The 20,680-nt window shown below is 54.4% G+C and overlaps 2 protein-coding genes across 3 annotated transcripts; both read left to right on the top strand.

The window, feature by feature from the left end:
* The first annotated feature begins 6,734 nt into the window (after positions 1-6,734).
* On the top strand, positions 6,735-12,012 carry TRIM17 (tripartite motif containing 17). The gene is made up of 6 exons (XM_014477617.2): positions 6,735-7,201; positions 8,421-8,516; positions 9,001-9,231; positions 10,586-10,608; positions 10,699-10,799; positions 11,096-12,012. Exons 1-6 carry the CDS (start codon positions 6,773-6,775, stop codon positions 11,641-11,643), a joined length of 1,428 nt encoding a protein of 475 aa, XP_014333103.2. The 5' UTR covers positions 6,735-6,772; the 3' UTR covers positions 11,644-12,012.
* Positions 12,013-12,706: 694 nt separating this feature from the next.
* Positions 12,707-20,608, top strand: TRIM11 (tripartite motif containing 11). 2 transcript variants are annotated; one of them, XM_070373475.1, is made up of 6 exons: positions 12,707-13,367; positions 15,509-15,604; positions 16,040-16,267; positions 18,080-18,102; positions 18,187-18,287; positions 18,781-20,608. In XM_070373475.1, the coding sequence occupies exons 1-6, from the start codon at positions 12,960-12,962 to the stop codon at positions 19,326-19,328; spliced, it is 1,404 nt and encodes a 467-aa protein (XP_070229576.1). In that variant the 5' UTR covers positions 12,707-12,959; the 3' UTR covers positions 19,329-20,608. The 2 variants fall into 2 exon arrangements, with proteins under 2 accessions (XP_070229576.1, XP_005893952.1); XM_005893890.3 differs by having other exon boundaries at positions 16,037-16,267.
* The last annotated feature ends 72 nt before the right edge of the window (positions 20,609-20,680 follow it).

The raw sequence follows: 20,680 nt of genomic DNA, 5'->3' as shown, positions 1-20,680 counted from the left end.
GGGATTTTCCAGGCAAGAGTACTGGAGTGGGGTGCCATTGCCTTCTCCGGAAACCCCTATACCTATCATTAATTTCCCTACGTATTTACCTGCCCACAATTCATGACTACAAGAAGCTCAAGCTCTTTTTCTTTTTCTTTTTGAAAGTCGCTCAGTTGTGTCCGACTCTTTGTGACCCCCATGGACTGTAGCCTACCAGGCTCCTCTGTCCATGGAATTCTCCAGGCCAGAATACTGGAGTGGGTAGCTTTCTCCAGGGTATCTTCCCAACCTAGGAATTGGACCCAGGTCTCCCACACTGCAGGTGGATTCTTCACCACCTGAGCCACCACAGACGCTCCCCACTACACCTTTTATTTAACTTCTTCACAATTTATCACCTTTGTTAAAATCAATATTGCCAACTAAAAATTAGCATCTGCCATTTGCCTCTACAAAGATTAATTCACTTGCCAATATAGTCACTGACACACACACACCCCAAAAGGAGCTCAGTGTGGAGATCAGGAATGAGGCACTCTGAGCTCTGGGGAAAAATGGGCAGAACAGGCCTTTGGACAGTTCAATATTTTCAGCAGAAGATTATGAGCCCAGTTCTTGTATCTTATATCTAGAAAAGCATTACAGTCCTTAACAGAGACATATGCTCCTCACGACTGCTACTGTTGCTAAGTCACTTCAGTTGTGTCCTACTCTGTGCGACCTCATAGATGGCAGCCCACCAGGCTCCCCCGTCCCTGGGATTCTCCAGGCAAGAACACTGGAGTGGGTTGCCATTTCCTTCTCCATGACTAGCAGCAACCTAATACAAAAATGTGTGCTTGATTGCATGTATATCCTTTCACCAAAATCATATATACACTGACCACCCCTCACCTCTTCCAAGCAGTTCCTCAGAAGTATCCGAAACTGTCTCCCAGGCTGTAGTCCTCATTTTATCCCAATAAAACTTCATGAAAGTCACATTGTATATTTTTTTCAGTTAACAAAATAGGCCCTTGAGTCTTTTTTGGCCGAGGTGGTGGTGGTGGGGCAGGGGGGTTACAGTTCTTGTCTGTGAAGCCCTCAAGCACATAAATTTTTAAAAAATAAAATTAAATAAAATGTTTATGCTTTTGTTATTCTGTCTTTTATTGGTTTAGTTCATATGCCTCTAAAATAGTAAATTATGTTCCTTCCCTATACGTCAGAAGAATAAATGCTACAAACACATCAAAATCATCATTTGAAAGCTTATATTTCCTTTACACTTAGCTTTGTAGATTTCAAAGAAAAAGTCCGACTTAATTTTTTGCTTCTGTCCCTCTGACTAAAAGTGGCAAATATAAACGGAAACAAAAACTCTACGTGAAAGGATTCAAATTTTACAAAAGTGACTAAGTAGAAAAAAGAACCAGAAATGAAGTTGTAAGTCTGTGTCATCAGGCATGAGGTGAAGTGAGGCTCTGAAGGCCACAGACTCAGGCACACAAATGTCAGGAAGAGGGAATCCTTCCAAGGCCTAAAACGGTCTTTTGTCTGTCAGAAACAAATTGCCCAAGGAGACACATGTGCTGGCAAAACAAAAGACTTCATTGGAAAGGGGCACCCAGGGAGAGAATGGTGAGGTAAGAGAACCCAGGAGAACTGCTCTGCCAAGAGGCTCACAGTCTCAGGTTTTATGGTAATGGGGTTAGCTTTCTGGGTTTTCTCTGGCCAATCTTCTTGCTTGTTGCCCCTGTTTGGTCTGACTCAGAGTCCTTGGGAGTGTAAGCGTCCCTCAGCCACAATGGGTTTCAGCATGAAGGTTTCTGGAGGTTTGGCAGGACATGTATGGGCTGGTGTACCCCCTCCTTTTGGCAGTAGCTTATTAGCTCTGTGTTCCTTCTTGGGACCTCCTGTTGTGTGATAACTCATGCAAGCAGTTATTATGCTGCCTGGTAACAGCAGGCGGTTTCAGTCCATGGTTCCCTAACACATGTACTCCTTAGTTTTAGATTACATTTTTATGTTTCCCATCCTGCTTTTTGTCAGATCCACAGCCTTCCTCTACTGTCTCCAGGTACTGCAGCCTGAGCTGATTCTCTGTAGCTAAGTTGAACTCTCCAAACAGGCAGGGTGAGGGAACCACCCAGCACAGCTTCAGGATGGGCAGGAAACCACTGCCCCACATGTAATCTTGAATTCCTCTAGAAACCATCAGGTGAGAAGAACGGCTCTCCCAGGTCAGACAGGCCCTGATCTAACTGCAGCTTCATTCCAGTGGGAGACTGAACATCCATATATAAAAAGAAAACTCTGACCCACAATGTGCAGCAGTCCTGTCTTAATCTGCTCTGACTGCTATAACAAAATATGACGGGGCCACTCATGAACCACAAACATTTATTTCTCACAGTTCTGGAGGCTGGAAGTCCAAGAGCAAGGTACCAACTGATTTGGTGTCTGGCGAGGGCCTGCTTCCTGGGTTACAGACATCCATCTTCTTGCTATGTCCTTACCTGATAGAAAGGATAAAGGAGCTCTCTGGGAGAAGGGAGTCTCTTTTCTAAGTGCACTAACCCCATTCATGAGGGCTCCACCCTCCTAACCTAATCAACCTCCCAAAGGCCCCACCTCCCAGGGGCTACATTTCAACATATGAATTTTAGGGGCACACATTCAGTCCATAGTAAAACTGTCCAGGAAGCCAACATACCCTCTACATTAATCAGCCCAGAAAGCCAACCTGCTATCAGTCAGACTTACAGGACATTAGGCTGTTATCTCTAACAACAATCCAGGAACTTCACTTCCCAACAGTTGCTCCAGTTTCCCAGACCCACAAGCCTCCATCAGGGCACACCTAAAACCGTCTCTTTTTCCAAGAGGAAGCACACCACACCACGGACTGACCCTGAATTGCTGCCAAGGGATGGTGCTCATCTCCCTTGTCGCAGAGAGCTATGAGTGAATGCCCTCTGCTTGTTCTCACGGGCTGTTTCCATCTACTTCCACATTGGAAAGAGAATAAGGAGTCTTGTGGGGCAGAAACTGCTTCTTGAAGGATGCATATTCTGTGCTGTTACCTGGATCATTTGAGTCCACGTGTCCTTCTGAGCAGGTGGCATATGGTGCTGCAGCCAGTAGTAGAAGCTCATAAAGCTGCCCCCAGGCTTCCACCAAGCTGCACAGATGATGCTGGGTCATGGTTCACACTCTCCCTGTCTCAGATTCTCAACAGTGACCCAAGGGTCTCCAGCTCTGTTGCAGGTTTAATGGTCTTGCTAGTTCTTTAAAAAAAACTTTGGTTCTGTAGCACCTGCAACCACACCTTCACCTGGACACAATATTCTTGGTAAAGACATGTAAGTCTGAATCTGATCACTGTTAGTTCTCAACTTTTGCTGCACATTAATGGGGAAATGTACAGCAAAATCTGCTCCCAACCCAGAAAACCACTCACAGAGAAGAGAAAGGGAAAGAAAAAAGAAAAAAACAAGTTTTCTTATTGAATTAGAACAAGAACGCGATGCTGATCCCAAGGGGTGCAGAGATGGAAGGGAACCTCTTCTTTTCCTATGGCTAAGTGAATACAACCTGTTACTTTCATGTCTTCATGATAATGTTGCTAATTTTCTCCTGCAATTATGATCAAAAATGATTTGAAGTTAGATGACAAGGTAGGTCCATATCCTCCCAGGACTCTGAGAAATGATTACATTTCAGAAATGCTCCTAGGTCTTTGAATCGTTCTTGATATATGAGATGGGCCACAGGCTTATTTAGCCAGAAAAAAAAAAAAAAGAGTTACACACAGTTAACAAGAACAGAGAAAGAAATGTTTTTAAAATCCTGTGATTCTATTTTCTAAATTGAAAGAAACTGTCAGCCCAGACTCACCTTACATGCAGAGCAGGCTCAGGGACTTTCAGGGGATTCTAATCAGCAACCGAGAGCCTGCAGGGGCTTACAGTCCCTGTGGTCGCAAAGAGTCGGACAAGGCTGAGCGACTAACACACACATTGCCTCATTCAACTAGCTTTCTGGCCCCCAACCCCACTCGCTGCCCTGAGCCTTGAACCGCTGGACTCTTGTCTTGGAAATGTTAGCAGAAATACACACAGTTCAGCCAGCCAGGCGGGGTGCGGAGCCCCGGGAGACCTGGAGCCTCCGGTCGACCAGAGACCCCCTCCATCTCCACCAAAGTGTGCCTGACCCCCGCTGCCCCTTCCGTCCTCACGCCCCTCCCAATATGGGATCCGCTCCCTGCCGCCCCACACGTCTTCCCCTCTGCAGACAACAAGGCTCCCACCACCGTCTACCCCTCCCCCTTCCGCCTGACTACCTAACCCCACACCCTGTCCCGTTCCCGCTCCTTCCCCCGCCCCCTCAGCTCCGGCCAGCTCTGTAAGGGCTCCTTACCCATCAGGAGAATCCTGCCCCCATCCCTAGGCTGCTGACAGCCGCTCGCCAACGAAACCTCCCCGTCCCCAACCTGATTACGGCCCCGCCCCTCGACCTCGGGCTCCTGCTGACGCCACAAAGCCCGAAGCCCGGCGCCCTCGGATTCCCGCCCGGGTAGTTTCCATCGCCCCAAAGCAGGCTTTCCTGGGCTGCGTTTGGAGGCGTAGTTCCGGGTGCCTGGCGAGGTGCAGCGTGCACCGCTTTACCCTGTAAGTATCACCCCCTTGAGGGAGCCGGCGGGTGGTCACCTTGTGGGTGCTGAGGCTCCGGTTGGGACCCCGTGCACCCTCTGCCCTAGTGCAGTGGCTGTCCCAGCTTTGAAGGTGGTTGTAAACTGGAACCAGTTCAGTTCAGTTCAGTTCAGGCCTCCCTGTCCATCACCATCTCCCGGAGGTCACTCAAACTCAGGTCCATTGAGTGGGTGATGCCATCCAGCCATCTCATCCTCTGTCGTCCCCTTTTCCTCCTGCCCCCAATCCCTTCCAGCATCAGAGTCTTTTCCAGTGAGCCGACTCTTCACATGAGGTGGCCAAAGTACTGGAGTTTCAGCTTTAGCATCATTCCTTCCAAAGAACACCCAGGACTGATCTCCTTTAGAATGGACTGGTTGGATCTCCTTGCAGTCCAAGGGACTCTCAAGAGTCTTCTCCAACACCACAGTTCAAAAGCATCAATTCTTCAGCACTCAGCTTTCTTCACAGTCCAACTCTCACATCCATACATGACTACTGGAAAAACCATAGCTTTGACTGGAACCAGAGGAGCCAGCTATTTTAGCCCTGCATTTACAGAGTAACATTCCAGGGTCAAGGAAGGCCTGTCCGCCATTACTGGCCCAGAGCCCTTGGATGGCTTCCCCCAGAACCTGAGCCAGAGCCTAGTGCCCAGACTGCCCCACTCTCACCCAGCTTCTGCTGGGTGGGCAGCAGTCGGGACGAAGGGCAGCTGAGAGCAGAGGGAGAGACTCACGCCAAAGGCTCTTCCCAGAGACAAAGTGAACCAACGTCAGGGATTCAGGAATCTGCAGAATGCAGCCGCCATAGTTGCAGACTGCATAGAAGGGAACCTGGACAGTGCTTGCATTAATAATTCAGAAATGATGTTTAAATCCACTCTAAGTCAGCCCTAACCACCACCCTGTGAAGTACATCCAGGATTGGATCTCCACTGTATCAAGTCATGGCTATTCCAACCCCAGAGTGTGTGTGTATGTGTGTTTGTGTTCAGATGTTGGTGCACGTGTCCAGGTGCCTCTGCATGTGCCTTTGTGTGTGTGTGCCAGTGTGTAAACATGCATGCACGTGTACATGTGTGTTCCTGTGTATGTGTGTGAGCATGTATGCGTGTAAATGGCCCTCCTTTATCTTTTCTGCACTGTTCCTTGTCAAGGAAAATCAGAGCTGGATGGTACAGGGGTAAAAACAGGTTTTATTTGGGACTATTGAAATAGGAAGAAAGATATTAGCATAGAAACTGGGGTTCTATATAGAACTAGACCTTCTATATAGAATTGTGAAGTTCAGTTCTGAATACAGCATGGGCCAGTGGGGATTTTTAAGGAGTAGGGTAGGGCCAGTTACAAGAAGTTACTAGGAGGAAACATCTTAGTAGCAGGGAGTGGTGGTCGGGGCGGGGGGGTCTGGTTAAACACACCTAGTGGGATTTCTTCTAAACTTGAACAGCGTAGAGACCAACGTGTAAGTCCAAGGCTTGGTTGGAAAATTCTGGAGCCTGAGCAAGTGTTGGTTAAAGAGAAAAACTATGTCAACCCTGCTCCCTAATGAGAGAGATGTTTCCTCTTAAACTCCCTTTTGCCTTTGTTCTGCGGAGTTCTGTTAAAGAGAAACCTATGTGCTTGTTAAAACGGTAAGCAAGACTATTCAAGATTGTTGCAGTGTCATCTCTGAATGCAGCTGAGACAGCCAAGGAGCGGAGTGATGGTGGTCAGTGATGGAAAATCACCCAGAGGTGCCATAAGGACGGGGCTTATTGCTAAACAGGCCTAAGAGGATTCTTGCTTAAGGAGGGTCAAGGACATCAATTCATTATAGGTGGGGGATGAGGAACTAGATCACATATCACAGCTGGAGTACTGTGAAACCGGGTGGGGCCAGCCAAAGACAGGCCTACAGCTCAGGGGAAGCTGGCTGGGGTTTGCTGAAGGACAGGGTCTTTGTCAGCTTCCAGAGAGACATTTGTGCCCTTTATTGAAGGTGAGTCATGGTACCCTAAAACCCCATCAGGTTCAGACTCCCATCTTCAAAAGGAGGCCAAGAGAGTGCCACTGAAGAGCTCAGGGCTGCAGGCAGAGGATGTGGCAGGACACTCTGTTCCTTCCCCAGGCGCCATGGATGCTGTGGAACTTGCCAGAAAGCTGCAGGAGGAGGCCACGTGCTCCATCTGTCTTGACTACTTCACAGACCCTGTGATGACCACCTGTGGTCACAATTTCTGCCGAGAGTGCATCCAGCTGACCTGGGAGAAGGCCAGAGGCCAGAAAAAGAGGAGAAAGCGGAAGGGCTCCTTTCCCTGCCCTGAGTGCCGTGAGCTGTCCCCCCAGAGGAACCTGCGGCCCAACCGTCTGCTGACCAAGGTGGCCGAGATGGTGCGGCAGCACCCCAGTCCCCAGAGCAGGGACCTGTGCCAGGTACACCGAGAGCTGCTCAAACTCTTCTGTGAGGATGACCAGAGGCCCATCTGCATCATCTGCAGGGAGTCCCAGGAACACCGGCCCCACAGGGTGGTCCCTATCGAGGAGGCCGTGCAAGAGTACAAGGTGGGTCCTGGCTAGGGGCCAGAACAGGGGACAAGGGTGCCCAAGTATGCACACATGTCAAGGATGGTATTAGCAGAGAACGGCTGCTGTAACAAACAGCCTCATATGCAGGCCCACACGGTGGAAGTGTTCCCTTACTCCAGAACAGAGCAGGTTGGGGGCCATGCCATCTCGGTGTCACCTCTATGATTATGCAGGAGTCCAGACTGACTAAGTCCCCACCCAGCCCCATCCACAGTCCCTGGTCCTTGTGCAGCCATTGGGGTGGGCAAACCAGGCAACCCCCTGACAGGCGGGGGAGGAGAGCCTTTTTCCTCCATCCACCTGAGGCTCTGTGGCTGGGGGCCCATGAATTAGATTGAGCAAAGACAAATTGAAGAGAAAGGCAAACCATTTACTAACATATGTCTGCTATGCCAGTCACTTGGGAGAGACTGCAGCAACGGTTTAAAAAAAAAAAAAAGTCAATTAGAACTTGGGCATCTTAACAAAGAACAGTACATTTGGAGAAAAGCAACAGGACAAAGGTAAAGGTTGCAGGCTCCCAAGGGTGGCAGACTGTGGGAAGGTGTCTCAGTAACAGAATTCCACAGACTGGGTGGCTTATAAGCAGCAATGTATTGCTCACAGTTGGAGGCTGACGTCAGAGATGAGCACACTCAGGTGAGAGTCCCTTTCTGGCGCACACACGGCCAGCATCTCGCTGTCCTCTCTCGGGTCTCTTTTATAACGGCACTAATCCCATCCATGTGGGTCCCACTGTCATGACCTCATCGCCTCTCAAAGGCCCCACCTCTGCCGTCACATGGGGAGTTAGGGCTTCCATATATGACTTTGGGTGTCGGAGGGACACAAACATTCAGGTGACAGCAGAAATATATATAGGGAGAAAGTAAAGGAAGATAGGGGGTTTTTGTGTAGGTTCATCTTGACATCAACTTACCGTCTTCTTTGTGGGCACAAACTATCCCCAGTGAGGTGCTTCTGGTCAGATAATGGGAGCCCCTGGAAAGCATCTTTCTGCATCTGTTGATTCTTAATTGCCTCCAGCTCAAAATAATCCTTCTGCCAAAGGGACAGATTTTGGGGTGGCATATTTCCATCCCTTGCACCCCATTAGGATGGTTCAGGGTGGTTCTGCTTCAGAGGGCACTGTCTGGATGTGGGGCATGCAGGGGGCCCACTGACCCCCAAATCCCGTGGTTTGGGTGCACCACAGTTGAAGCTGGAGGAGGACATGGAGCATCTTCGAGAGGAGATGACGAAGACGGAAGAGCTGCAAGCCAAGGAGGAACACACCTTGGCCGAGTGGCAGGTAGGTGCCAGGGCCACCACACACAGCAGCCAGGCAGGGCGGGGAAGGCCCAGCCAGGCCCCCACAGGCCTCCCGACCTGTGAAGCCCCTTGAGGGGGAAATCACTGTCCTGTGTGGATGAGAACACAGGACCCCAGAAAGGCAATGGTTTTCACAGAATTCCTGCCAAATCAGGACTGAGAACGGTGCTCTCAGCACAGGCTGGCCATTTGAAAGATGCAGCGAGCAAGAGCACACAGGCACTTGGATGTTGCCATTTGGGGCTTGGAGTAAAATTATGCCCCATTGACATTCAGGGGGGCCTCTGTGTGATCCCTGGCTTCCAGCCCTGCCTGCTGGCTGGTTTTCTGTGGGTCACTGGGATCCAGGGGAGATGTGCCATTGTTGCCAGAGCAGCCCTTCCAAGCTGGTGTGAAAGCAGGCACCAGGGGTGGTAGGGCCCTGGGTGGGGCTCACCTCCAGGAGCCCACCCACCCCCACACAGGAGAAGGTGAAGGAGCGGAGGGAGCGCATCATGGTCGAGTTTGAGAAGATGGGCCTCTTCCTGATGGAGGAGAAGCAGCGCCTGCTCCAGGCCCTGAAAAAGGAGGAGGAGGAGACAGTGGCAAAGCTGCAGGAGAGCACAGCCTCACTGAAGCAGCAGAGTCACTCCTTAGAGAGGCTGCTCCTGCAGCTGGAGGACAGAAATGAGCACACACCGCTCCAGATGCTGCAGGTGAGATGGCACGCCTGTGTACCTGGCTGGGGGGCTGGGTGGGTGGATGGGGACTTGAGCTCTGGGTCAGGTACAGTCAGGGTGGGCTGACCTGAGGCAACAGATTCAGGCCAACAGGGAAGGCTCTGTCTCAGTCAGCTCAGGCTGCGTAACAAACACCACAGGTCGGGTGGTTTAAACAACACACATTTCTTTCTCACACTCCTGAAGGCTGAAAGTCTGAGCGCAAGCTGTGGGCACAGTTGGCTTCTCCTGGGACCTCTCCTTGGCTTGTGAGCCATATTCTCCCTGTGTCCTCACATAGTCATTCCTCTGTATACAATCTATGCCCTGATAGCCTCCTCTTATGAAGATATCATCAGACTGGATTGCAGCCCACCCTAATGATCTGATTTTATCAAAATCACATCTTTAAGGCCTTATCTCCATATACACTCATACTGAGGTGCTTCGGGGTTTGAGCTTCACAATAGATGAATCTGGGGAGGGAGCCAATTCAGCCCACGACAGGCTTCAGTCCTACTGGGCTGTGTTCATCTCCTTCATAGCCCAGGGATGTGGCTTGAGGGCAGCTGTTGTCCACACAAGGATGCAGGGCACGGGCATATTGGCCCCAGAGAGGCACTGGTGACTTCACAGGCAAGAGCAAGTCACACGATCGCACCTGCCAGCTGTGGAAGTAGGGAGAGGGTACAGCTGGCCTACCAGGGATGGGCCTGCACACTGAGGTCCTGGAAGGGGCAGTTTATACTGGCTGAAAAGGGGGTAACTGGTTCAAGTGTGCAGAGCGAGGGGCTCCACAGCAATAAAACACATTTCACATTGCGAGTCATTATACACATATTCACAGGAATGTGTTTATACAACTGAAGCAAATGCCACACGCAGGGTATCTAGATCTCCCAGGATGCCTGGGTCAGTCAGTTTATATGCCTGTTATCCCAGCATCCTGTGGGTTTTGTTGCCAATAAGTGTCCTGGTGTTGACAACAGATTATACACTCTGTCTACCTTTGGGAGAATACTTTGCCTTATATCAAAATGTAATCTATTTGCAACCCACTAAACTGACTCCTGACCCACTCAAGGCCCGAGGCCCGCAGAGGCTTTCATGGTGTGTCATGAGCTGGACAGCTTCCCTGGGTCCTCATTCATTGTGATGGGGAAGAGGAGGCCCAGGAAAGTCAGATAAATGATACTGTGCATAGCCAAGACAGGATTACTCTGTAGAAACTGGAAATGGGGCCATGGCAACACATAAAGCCCCTCTAGCTCTTCTGGCCAAATGTCAACATGGGGTGCTGGGGAACACCACAGACCCTGCCAGTCTCTGCTTTCTTCCATGTCTTTTGAAGGATATGAAAGGCCTCCTCAGCAGGTACGTACCATCTGCGGTGGGGGTGGTGATGGGCGCAGGGAGGACTGTAAGTGTGGCCGGAGGGAACAGTGAGACCTGTACCCACTGGAGGAAGAGCAGCCTGAGTGTGCAGTACCCAGAGGCTACCTCCATCATGCTGAAGACCATCTGTAGGGTCCCAGGGCAGACAGAGGTCCTCAAGAGTTTCCAAGGTAAGTGGGGGCCCAGGGGCTCTTGGCAATGCCCCACCCTGCTCTCAGCCACTCAAAGCAAGAGCCACCAACAGGACAGGGGTTCCGCAAATGGTACCCCAGCCCCATCTCCTTGGCACTGCCAATATCCACAGTTGGGGTATAGGATCATGCAGTTAACTCCAGGTTCACGGCTGAACTCAGCCAAAGGGAGGCCTGGGTGGGGGTTAGGAGGAACGGCCCCTGCTAGGGCCTTGCCCTCCCCACACTGACCCTGAAAGGCCCCCCTCTCCCCTCCACCCTGGGCCTGTCTCCAGAGGATGTGGTGCCCGACCCCTCCACGGCATACCCCTACCTCCTCTTGTATGAGAGCCGCCAGAGGCGCTACCTGAGCACCCCGATGGATGGCACACCCTGTGGCAAGGACAGGTTCCTCGCCTATCCCTGTGCGGTTGGCCAAGAGATCTACTCCTCAGGGAGGCACTACTGGGAGGTGGGCATGAACCTCACCGGTGATGCACTGTGGGCCCTGGGCGTGTGCAGGGACAACGTGAGCCGGAGGAACAGGGTCCCCAAGTCCCCAGAAAATGGGTTCTGGGTGGTGCAGCTATGCAAGGGAAAGAGGTACGCACCTGCCGCGTTTCCCCCAATTCCCGTCACACTGGCCGAGCCTCCGAGCCACATGGGCATCTTCCTCGATTTTGAAGCTGGAGAGCTGGCCTTCTACAATGCGAACGATGGGTCCCACCTACATAGCTACTCTCAGCCTGCCTTCCCTGGCCCCCTGCAGCCCTTCTTCTGCCTTGGGGCCCCCAAATCAGGCCAGATGGTCATCTCTACAGTGACTCTGTGGGTGAAGGGATAGGGGCGCAGGCTGGTGGAGCCTGGGCAACCCTCCTTTCTCCAGAAGGTGAGGTGGTCCCACTCAGCAAGGCCCACCTGCCCAGCTTATTGCGATGAGGCATTTGCAAGCCATCGGCTGTGCAGGCTGGTTTTACAAAGTGGAAATATAATCATGATTAAAGCACTTAAACACTAAGAGTCAATATTTACAGATGCTTCATACAGAAAACTTTCATACTGGATCAGTTTCTAAATATATACAGGCATACGTACAAGGCACAGTGTGCTGTGGTTTTCTTTAGCCATGTCCCCTACTCTCCACTTAGAGATATTGCCATTCTCTGGGGGCTCAGTGGTTTAGGTTTTTATATGTAGAGCCAAGGCCTCAAGTGTCTACCTTCTTTGTCCTCAGCAAATTCCATATCTGGGTCCTTCACAGGGGGAAAATGAAAAAGTGAAGGGACTTTTCAAGCTGAATTCCTACAAGCCTCAGAGCTGCCCACCTTTGCTGTAGCGGCAAAATTCAGAGAAGGATCACACAGGGTCCCTTCCTTTAACTCACTCTCCACTGCCCATCCTACCCCCGTGGATGCGTGATTGCAGACGCATTAACAAGTGGGGAACAGTGGCCAGAACCCCAGAATTCTGGCCAATGTACTCTGACCCCCAACAAGGCCAGTAGTCCCAGTGGGCCGAGCCCCCGACACCTTAAGTTCTGATCGTTCCCAGCCAGGGGACTTACGAGGACCCAGGAGCGCACGGGGAACGACGTGGGGCTTCCCGACACAACCTCGGCTTCCCCTTGTCCTCGCCGCCTCTGCGCATTGCGGAGAGCCCAGCGCCCGTGCGGAGCGGCCCCGGCCGCTAAACCTCACGTTCCCCGAGGTCCGAGAGAGACAGCAGGTACCGCAAAGCCGCAGCACCCTAGAGGCAGCCACGAACTCGCGCACAGGTGGCGGCGGCGACGCAAGGTCAGTGGGTGAGCAGCCTCCAGTTGGGTGCCGCTGGAGGCCGCGTGACAGACCACGGCCAATCCGGAGCTACAGTGGGTGGTTCCAGAAGGGAAGAAAGCTGCTTCCTGCTTCCGCTGCTGCTGAGTGTACCTTCCTGCTTGCAAAGGGGATCCCTAGGCCCTACCTTCCTGGAGTCGCCGCGTCTCGGAGCCGCACACTCCTCATCTTCGGAATCGAGAGGCCTCGGACCCCGGAGACCCTGCGCCCCGAAGCTCCCCGAACCCCCTGGTGCCCTGCACCGCGCGTCCCCAACCCCTCCCCAGAGTCCCGGCAGCGGCCGCCCGACCCGGCGGAGAACGCGGCCCTCGTCCGTTCCATCGGGGCCATGGCCGCACCCGACCTGTCGACCAACCTCCAAGAGGAGGCCACCTGCGCCATCTGCCTCGACTACTTCACGGATCCAGTGATGACCGACTGCGGCCACAACTTCTGCCGCGAGTGCATCCGGCGCTGCTGGGGCCAGCCCGAGGGCCCGTACGCCTGCCCCGAGTGCCGCGAGCTGTTCCCGCAGCGGAACCTGCGACCCAACCGCCCGCTCGCCAAGATGGCCGAGATGGCGCGGCGCCTGCACCCACCGTCGCCTGTTCCGCAGGGAGTGTGCGCAGCGCACCGCGAGCCGCTGGCCGCCTTCTGCGGCGACGAGCTGCGCCTTCTGTGCGCGGCCTGCGAGCGTTCAGGGGAGCACTGGGCGCACCGTGTGCGCCCGCTGCAGGACGCGGCCGAAGACCTTAAGGTGTGGGCAGGCCCCGGGCAGAGCACGGCTTGGTAGGAGATCGCCGCGGCGCGGGTGGGGGGCCCGGGCCTGGATGGGGCGCATCCTGCCGGATGTCGCGGGCTCAGGTTCCAGCCTGCCCCGGGTCTTGTGGGTGTGTAAGAGGGGTGCAGCCTGTCCCAAACCAGCATCCTAGGGGGTTGAGGCACCGCCCACCAGTGAGGCGCTGGCCTAGGAACCTGGGTGGGGAGGGGACGAGCTTTCTGAAGTCTAGGTCCTAAAGAGGCTGTGGGAGGGCTGTCCGGGTAGGGGACTGGGCAGTTTGACCATTGGCAGAGACGGAGCCGAGAGTAGGAGAAAAGTGGGAAGGGAACCTGAGAGGTGGCTGGTCCCAGATGGACGTGCATGGATGTGGACTCTTGAGTTCTCAGAGGCTGGTGGGCAGAGTAGGTTGTGGGGCCCACGCCAGAGCTGACGTTCTGATTAGGCCAGATGGGAAGGCAGCCAGGAAGCTGCTGGAGAGCCCCAGGCTGGGATCAACGTAGGATGGAGCCATTGCTCTGGGAGCCAGAGCCCACCAGTGTTTGGATACTCTGCCAGCAGACAAGGCAGCCCTGCTGTGAGCCCAGGCAGAGAAGCCTTGTTTCTCTGTTATGGAAATGTATTTCTTAAAATCCAAACTTAACACCAGCACTCTCCTCTGCTAAGATGCTCAGGACAAACGCTTACCTGGCCAGCTGCCTGCTACCTCCCTGGTCTGTGGGTCGGTTTGCTTCTGAAACCCAAAGTATAAAGTCTGTGGGTGATACCTTTCAAATTTTTTGACTGTGATTTTCATTTCTCTTTGTGGCCAGTGCTATCTGCTGCTGAGGTGCCTCAAGTACACAGTTTAGTCCGCGTTAGGATTGCTCTTCTGTCACTATCATAGAATAAACTTCAGGACAACAGAATAAACCTGTACCGAGCCCACATCACTGGACTTGTGCTCACACGTTCTTGTGGTTTTTTCCCCTCACTTTGAGGCGTAGTATGCTCACTTGAACACCCACTCCTTATATCAGTCTGGCAGATTTGCACTCCTGTCGCTGAGGATCCTGGTCAGGGTGTGGATAGTGACCGGAAGAGCAGAGAACGATCAGTAGTTCTCTAGAGGCCTCTTCCAGCTGACCTGATAAAGTCTGCCATGGTAGCCCTTGACCCTCCCTGTCCCAGGGGAGGAAAAGCCTTTTCCTCTAGCATATCACGTTCTGTAACTCAGGCTTGCAAATTAGAGTGACAGAAGAGATCAATAGGTGGAAAGGTGGACTCACCTCATATCGGCAGCTTGCCTCTGGGTGATGAGTGCTCTCCCCTTCCTGGTAAAGGGTAGGCACCTTTGTCTTGGAAAATGCCGAAAGGAGGAGAGCAGAGAGCTCTGCTGTTTCTCAGTCATCTCAGCTCTAATTCTGGGATGTCACGACCCAATCCCCTTCCCTGTTACGGTGCTTGCTTTTAGTGCTGGGGAAGGTGCCCCGCAGAGGGCTCTGGCGGGTATCTGCACAGCCCGGAAGCCCTGACTACAAAGGGCAGCCTCTCGGGGCCCTGGTGCGTCTAGAACATGGATAGAACAGTAGAAACCCCACGAGCGCCGCCATGGTCACTCTTGTGATAGTCCTTTAGGCCTTATGGCCTAAAGGTGCTGAACGTGTCATAAACAGGGTTGAAGGCAATGTCAGGCCTAGGCCTGAAATCAGGGCCAAGGAACCGGATACAAATGTAGCCCGTCCCGCCGTGTGTTCCAACCAGCTGAAATCCAGCAAGCCCAGTCCAGGCAGAGAGACATGACGCGGTTTGGAAGAAAGAAGGTGGTGACGCAGTGAAAATGGTTGTGGGAAAGTTGCCCTGAGCTGAGGGAGGCATGGGAACCACAGAAGAAAGGAGATTCAGCCAAAAGGCAGTAGCAGGAGAGCCACGCTCGTGAGGGCAGTGGTGGAAGGGCCACACCAGTTAGAGGGCGTCTCCTGGCAAGTTTGGGACTCACCGTGTCCCAGACCCATGTTTCCGCTACTGGTCCCTGCCAGCTGCGTTCAGGCTTAGCTGGAGTCGAGCAGGTGGGAGCAGGTATAAGAGCCAGCCTGGGGGCCTGGCCTGGCTGGAGTCACTCTGGCCTCACCTCCCTGCAGAGCAAGCTGGAGAAATCCCTGGAGCATCTGCGGAAGCAAATGGAGGATGCGCTGCTGTTCCAGGCCCAAGCGGAGGAGACCTGCTCCCTGTGGCAGGCAGGTGGCCGGGCACCCAATGTGGGCGGGGGTGGGGGGCAGGAGGGCCCCACAACAGTCAGCCTCACGCTGCTCCTCAGGCAGCACTCTTGATCCAGACCCCGTGTATAACCCAACTCTGCGTGGGTTTGCCACCTGGGGATGGGTGTCAGGGAGGGCCAGGCATGGGGGGTCCCAGGTGGGGAGGTGTGGGGAGGGATGGGTGTGGGGGCCATCCCAGATTGTGGCCTTGAGGGTTGGGGAAATGGAAATTGGGAATGCATTGGGTGGTAAGGTTGGGATTTGGGGGGATACTAAGTCCCCCTGGATTTGTTGAGTGCCCCTGGTGGCGCAGTGCTTTGGGGTCAGGAAGGAGTGGGTGTGGGGAAACCCCAGATGGATTAGTGAGGCTTCAGGTCCCAGGCCCTCAGCCATCCTCCCCGGCCCCCACAGAAGATGGTGGAGACCCAGCGGCAGAATGTACTGACCGAGTTTGAGAGGCTGCGCCGTCTGCTCGTGGAGGAGGAGCAGCTGCTGCTGCAGAGGCTGGAAGAGGAGGAGCTGGAGGTGCTGCCCCCCTTGAGGGAGAGCGCGGCCCGCCTTGGACAGCAGAGTGCCCAGCTGGCCGAGCTGATCACCGAGCTGGAGGGCCGCTGCCAGCTGCCTGCACTGGGGCTGCTGCAGGTGAGCTGGCACCCGTACTGGGAGTGGGCGTGTGGGATCTTGGGGGAAGGCCAGGCATGGGAAGGGAGAGCCGGAGAGTGGGGGAAGCATTGTGCAGAGAAAACCGACTACCTTGATGCTTGCCTGGACCTCCCAGGTCAATAGCTAGTCACCTTCCTGTGAAACATGCAGAGTAGACTGCAGTGCTGAGCTGCATGAACTGCTATTAGTGCCTGTCCTGGGAGGCCTCCTGGAGACTGGCCAGGCCACAGGATGGGTGGCATTCCAGGATCCAGAGCCACTGGGTCACCACCACCGAGCTCTCTGAAGGTTTGGGCCCACTGGGCTGAGAGGAATAGCCAGCAGGTCTCCCACTGTGATTCCTGCATGGGCCCAGTGCTGCCCCTGAGAGTCTGCTGGACTCCTGGCCCCAGCAATTTGTGCCCTCGGGTGGGAGTGAGGACACTGCATGTGCAGTCCAAGGGGCTTCCTGCAGGAGGTGACCCTCCTTGGAGCTTCAGAGCTGAGTGAACCTTTAAGGACCAGCTTCAGGCTGCACTCCTGGGGCTAAAACATTCCTTTGGCCTGTGCTGAGCCAACAAGTGATTTTTCAGCCTGGGAAGCAGGAAGAATCCTGGGCAAGTGTGTGGCGGGGGTTGAGGGAAATCAGCAGAGGTCAGTGAAGTGTGGCTGGGGCAGGCAGCTGGGGATAATAGGGAGCAGCCCTCAAAGGTGAGTGAGTGGTGCTGGAAAAGCTGCAGGAAGCAGAGGTTCTAGAGGGAGGAGAGATTGTCCAGGAAGTAAGATGAGAACCGCAGATTTATATGAAATGCAATGTGGGGTCTCAGTTGAGATCTCTCAGTGAGGGATTGACCTCAGCTGGCTTGGCTGCATTTCCTGTCCTTCACTCCCTGCTGCCTGTTCCTTACTACCCCATCTGCCCCCCACTGCTCACCACTGCTCCCCTACCTTCCCAAGGGCTCACATCTCCTGGCCTTTGTCGTCCTCTTGGTTCCCTGGTCACCTGGCTGGCTGGCTGGCTGCAGAAAAGATGCCCCCCATTCTCCCCCCTACCCCCCGCCTCAACCCCAGAGCTTCCCTTTGCCTGTGCTGGGGGAAGAGCAGCTCTGGATAGAACCGTGTTTACTGAGGCGTGGAGGAGGTCGGGTGGGCTGACCCTTGGCCTGCAGTGTTGGTCAGGAGGCCTGCTGCAGGGAGCGCCTTGGACTTGGGGGGCACAATCGGTTTGTGACACGTAAACTGTCCTCACATATCATCACGAGAGAGAGGAGCATCCAGGCAGAGAGGCCTTTCCAGGAAGGTCAGCTGTGAGTGGGGACTGAGGGATGGCAGCGGTGCAGGCCAGGCTGGAGCTCCTGTAGGACAGGGGGCAGATGAGACCACAGACACCAGTCCACCAGCTGCCTATCTCCTGGGGCGCAGAAAGTGCTCGGCTGATAGAGGCATGGCTCCGGGCTAAGGTGGAGACAGCCTTCAACCCCTGGAGGGTGGGACTCCACCCCACCCCACCCACCTCACCTCTCCTGGCACCCAGGGGTGCCTAGGGCTCTGTGGGTAAGGGGGCTGGCAGCCAGATCCCCTGTGCCCTCCAGGCATGTGAAGGGGATGCAGCCGGGTCTGCAGGGCTGGACGCGCCCAGAGCAGCTCTGCAGTGACCTCATGCCTGATTCAGGACAGCTCCAGGGTGGTTTCCCACCACATGAGTGTGTGCCCACGCAGGAGGTTTGGGAGCACTCTGGTGCAGGGCCAGGCCAGGGTGAGGGCAGGCCCGAGACAAGAGACGGGTGCTGACGCCGTGTGTCTCTCCCACAGGACATCAGGGACACACTCCGCAGGTAGGACCTTCGGCCTCTCCCCAGGGAGGGGGGCAGGGTTCAGGCGGGCCCCCCGTAGGGGTGACGTCTGCACTGCCCCTCCAGAGTCCAGGACGTGAAGCTGCAGCCTCCCGAGGTGGTGCCTATGGAGATGAGGACCGTGTGCAGGGTCCCTGGGCTGGTGGAGGCCTTGCGGAGGTTCCGAGGTGAGTGCCGTGCACAGGCCAGGGGGTCCCGCCTGCTGTTTCCAGATCAGAGACGGTGCCAGTCCTGAGCTTCTGCTGGTGGTCTGGGGTAGAACAGCACGCAAGCTCCCGGTTCATGGATGAGAAACTAAGAGGGATCGAGGCCCTTGGGCAGATGAGATAGCAGGTCAGGTCCAAACTTTTCACTGATATATTTAGGAAGAGCAGAAATCCCAGGGCACTGTGTGGACCCCAGGCTTGGGGAGCCTGCTGCGCTGGAACACACAGACAGAAAGCACTCAGGATTTTCTTCTGTCCTCTAAAGGAGGGTGAATCACAAGGAAGCATGAACTACTTTCTAGAATGTTCCAAGATACAACTCAAAGTGGTTGCATAATCTTTTTGAGTGGGAGAAGGGGTGTGGTCGGTTTGTGGTCAGTCACAAGCTGTGATTGCAGGGCTGTAGGGATCTGATGCAGACAGCTGGGAGGGTTGACCGCTGCTCTGTCTGCAGGGGACATGACCCTGGATCCTGACACAGCCAACCCTGAGTTGGTGCTGTCCGAGGACCGGAGGAGCGTGCGGCGTGGGGACCTGCGGCAGGCCCTGCCCGACAGCCCCGAGCGGTTCGACCCTGGGCCTTGTGTGCTGGGCCGGGAGCCCCTGACCTCGGGCCGCCACTACTGGGAGGTGGAGGTTGGGGAGCGGGCCAGCTGGGCCCTGGGTGTCTGCAGAGAGAACGCCAACCGCAAGGAGAAGGGCGAGCTGTTTGCTGGCAACGGCTTCTGGATCCTGGTGTTCCTGGGAAGCTACTACAACTCCTCTGAGCGAGCTTTTGCCCCTCTCCGAGACCCACCCCGGCGCGTGGGCATCTTTCTGGACTACGAGGCTGGACACCTGTCCTTCTACAGTGCCAATGATGGGTCGCTCTTGTATACCTTTCCTGAGACGCCCTTCTCGGGGACCCTGCGGGCCCTCTTCTCTCCTCTGTCCAGCAGCCCGACCCCTATGACCATCTGCAGGCTGAAAGGCGGGCCCGGGGATGGGCTGGCTCCCCAGTGAGCAGGCCTCTCGCGCCCCTTGTCCTGCCTTCTGAGTCTGCGAGATGCTTGGAAAACCCGAGGGGACGGTGCTTGGCCTCTGAGCTATGGAAAGCACCCATAGTGCCACTCAGATCGAGGAGCAAACTGAACTCTGTCACTGCCACTCCCAGGAAGCCATGGGTGAGTGTGTGCAGGCTGGGCTGTCCTCCCCCCGGGACCCTGCAAGGTCATCAGGTGCTGAGACCCCATTCACCAGTGCATCACACCACAGTCCTTTGCGGAGCCCTGAGCCTGGGGCCCTGGTAGCTCTGGTTCCAGGAGCCTCGGCAGCCTGCCCTGCCCAGCCGCAGCCTGAGGTAAGAGACGAGAGCCTGTAGAATTTACTCAGCCTGCAGTGTGAGCCCCCCGGACCCTTACCCCTTAAGAAAGCTACTATCCTGTGAGACTGCTTGGCCAAGAGGTGGTTCAAAGCCCACCAACCTGACTTGGGGTCTGGTCCAAACTGCTAGGGAAGTCTGTGGTTTTCTCCGATTAACTGGGGGTGCAGCAGAGTCCTCAGGTGACAGGTGATGTGGAAACTGAGTCACCGAATAAAGGGGTTGATTAACTAGGACACGCAGACGTCCTCAAATCCCCCTGAGTGTGGCCCACCCAGGGCTTCTGGAAAAAGGTCCTTCCCTGGTCCCCAGCGCAGAGGTTCGGTTCTGGGAGTTGTAAGTGCGTGGAAGTGAGTGTGAAGCTCCACAGTTTCCACCCGAGTGGCACTGAGAAGAGCAGGCTGGCCTTGCCCTCTCAAGTGTGTCTCCTCAGTGACCGTGGGGCCATCCCTGAACTCAGAACCCAGAGTAGCACTCCTGCCTGGGGGCAGGGGTGAGGCCACAGAGAACCCTGGCTTACAGAATCCAGGATTCGTTTTTGCTTTTAAGTTTTGACACTTCTTCACCCTTCTCAAGAAGGTGTGATACAGTGTCTCTGCACCCCTCAATTTTGATTAATTGTAAGGGCCACTCTCATAGTAAATAAACCATTTACCATTCTCGTAGTAAATAAACTCACAGTTGTCCTTAAGGTTGGAGAGTGGGGAAATCCTCCAGAGAGCCCACCCTCGGGGAGGGATACGGAAGCAGGATGCTCACTGGCCAAGTCAGGGATGCAGCTGCTGCCTACACAAGCACAGCAACTCCCAGATACCCTCTCCATGTTCTTTGACTCAGCACGTGTGTTTATGTCCTGCGGGTACTGTGGGGATTTTTTCCTTTTTACAGATAACCTGATAAACATTTCCTACATTCCACTGTGTTCAATAGCCAGTACTTTTTCATTTACTTATTTACTTACTCATTCTCCCATCCTTGGGCTTTGTGACTATTA

Source organism: Bos mutus, chromosome 7 (genome assembly GCF_027580195.1).
Source record: "Bos mutus isolate GX-2022 chromosome 7, NWIPB_WYAK_1.1, whole genome shotgun sequence".
Lineage (NCBI taxonomy): Eukaryota > Metazoa > Chordata > Mammalia > Artiodactyla > Bovidae > Bos > Bos mutus.
This window is presented reverse-complemented; position numbering and strand designations above follow the sequence as displayed.

Coding starts and splice junctions, on each gene's coding strand:
- TRIM17 (XM_014477617.2), top strand. CDS start 6,773: ATGGATGCTGTGGAACTTGCCAGAAAGCTGCAGGAGGAGGCCACGTGC. Junction 9,232..10,585: donor CACCGCTCCAGATGCTGCAG/GTGAGATGGCAC, acceptor TGTCTTTTGAAG/GATATGAAAGGCCTCCTCAG. Junction 10,609..10,698: donor ATGAAAGGCCTCCTCAGCAG/GTACGTACCATC, acceptor TACCCACTGGAG/GAAGAGCAGCCTGAGTGTGC.
- TRIM11 (XM_005893890.3), top strand. CDS start 12,960: ATGGCCGCACCCGACCTGTCGACCAACCTCCAAGAGGAGGCCACCTGC. Junction 15,605..16,036: donor AGACCTGCTCCCTGTGGCAG/GCAGGTGGCCGG, acceptor CGGCCCCCACAG/AAGATGGTGGAGACCCAGCG. Junction 16,268..18,079: donor CTGCACTGGGGCTGCTGCAG/GTGAGCTGGCAC, acceptor TCTCTCCCACAG/GACATCAGGGACACACTCCG.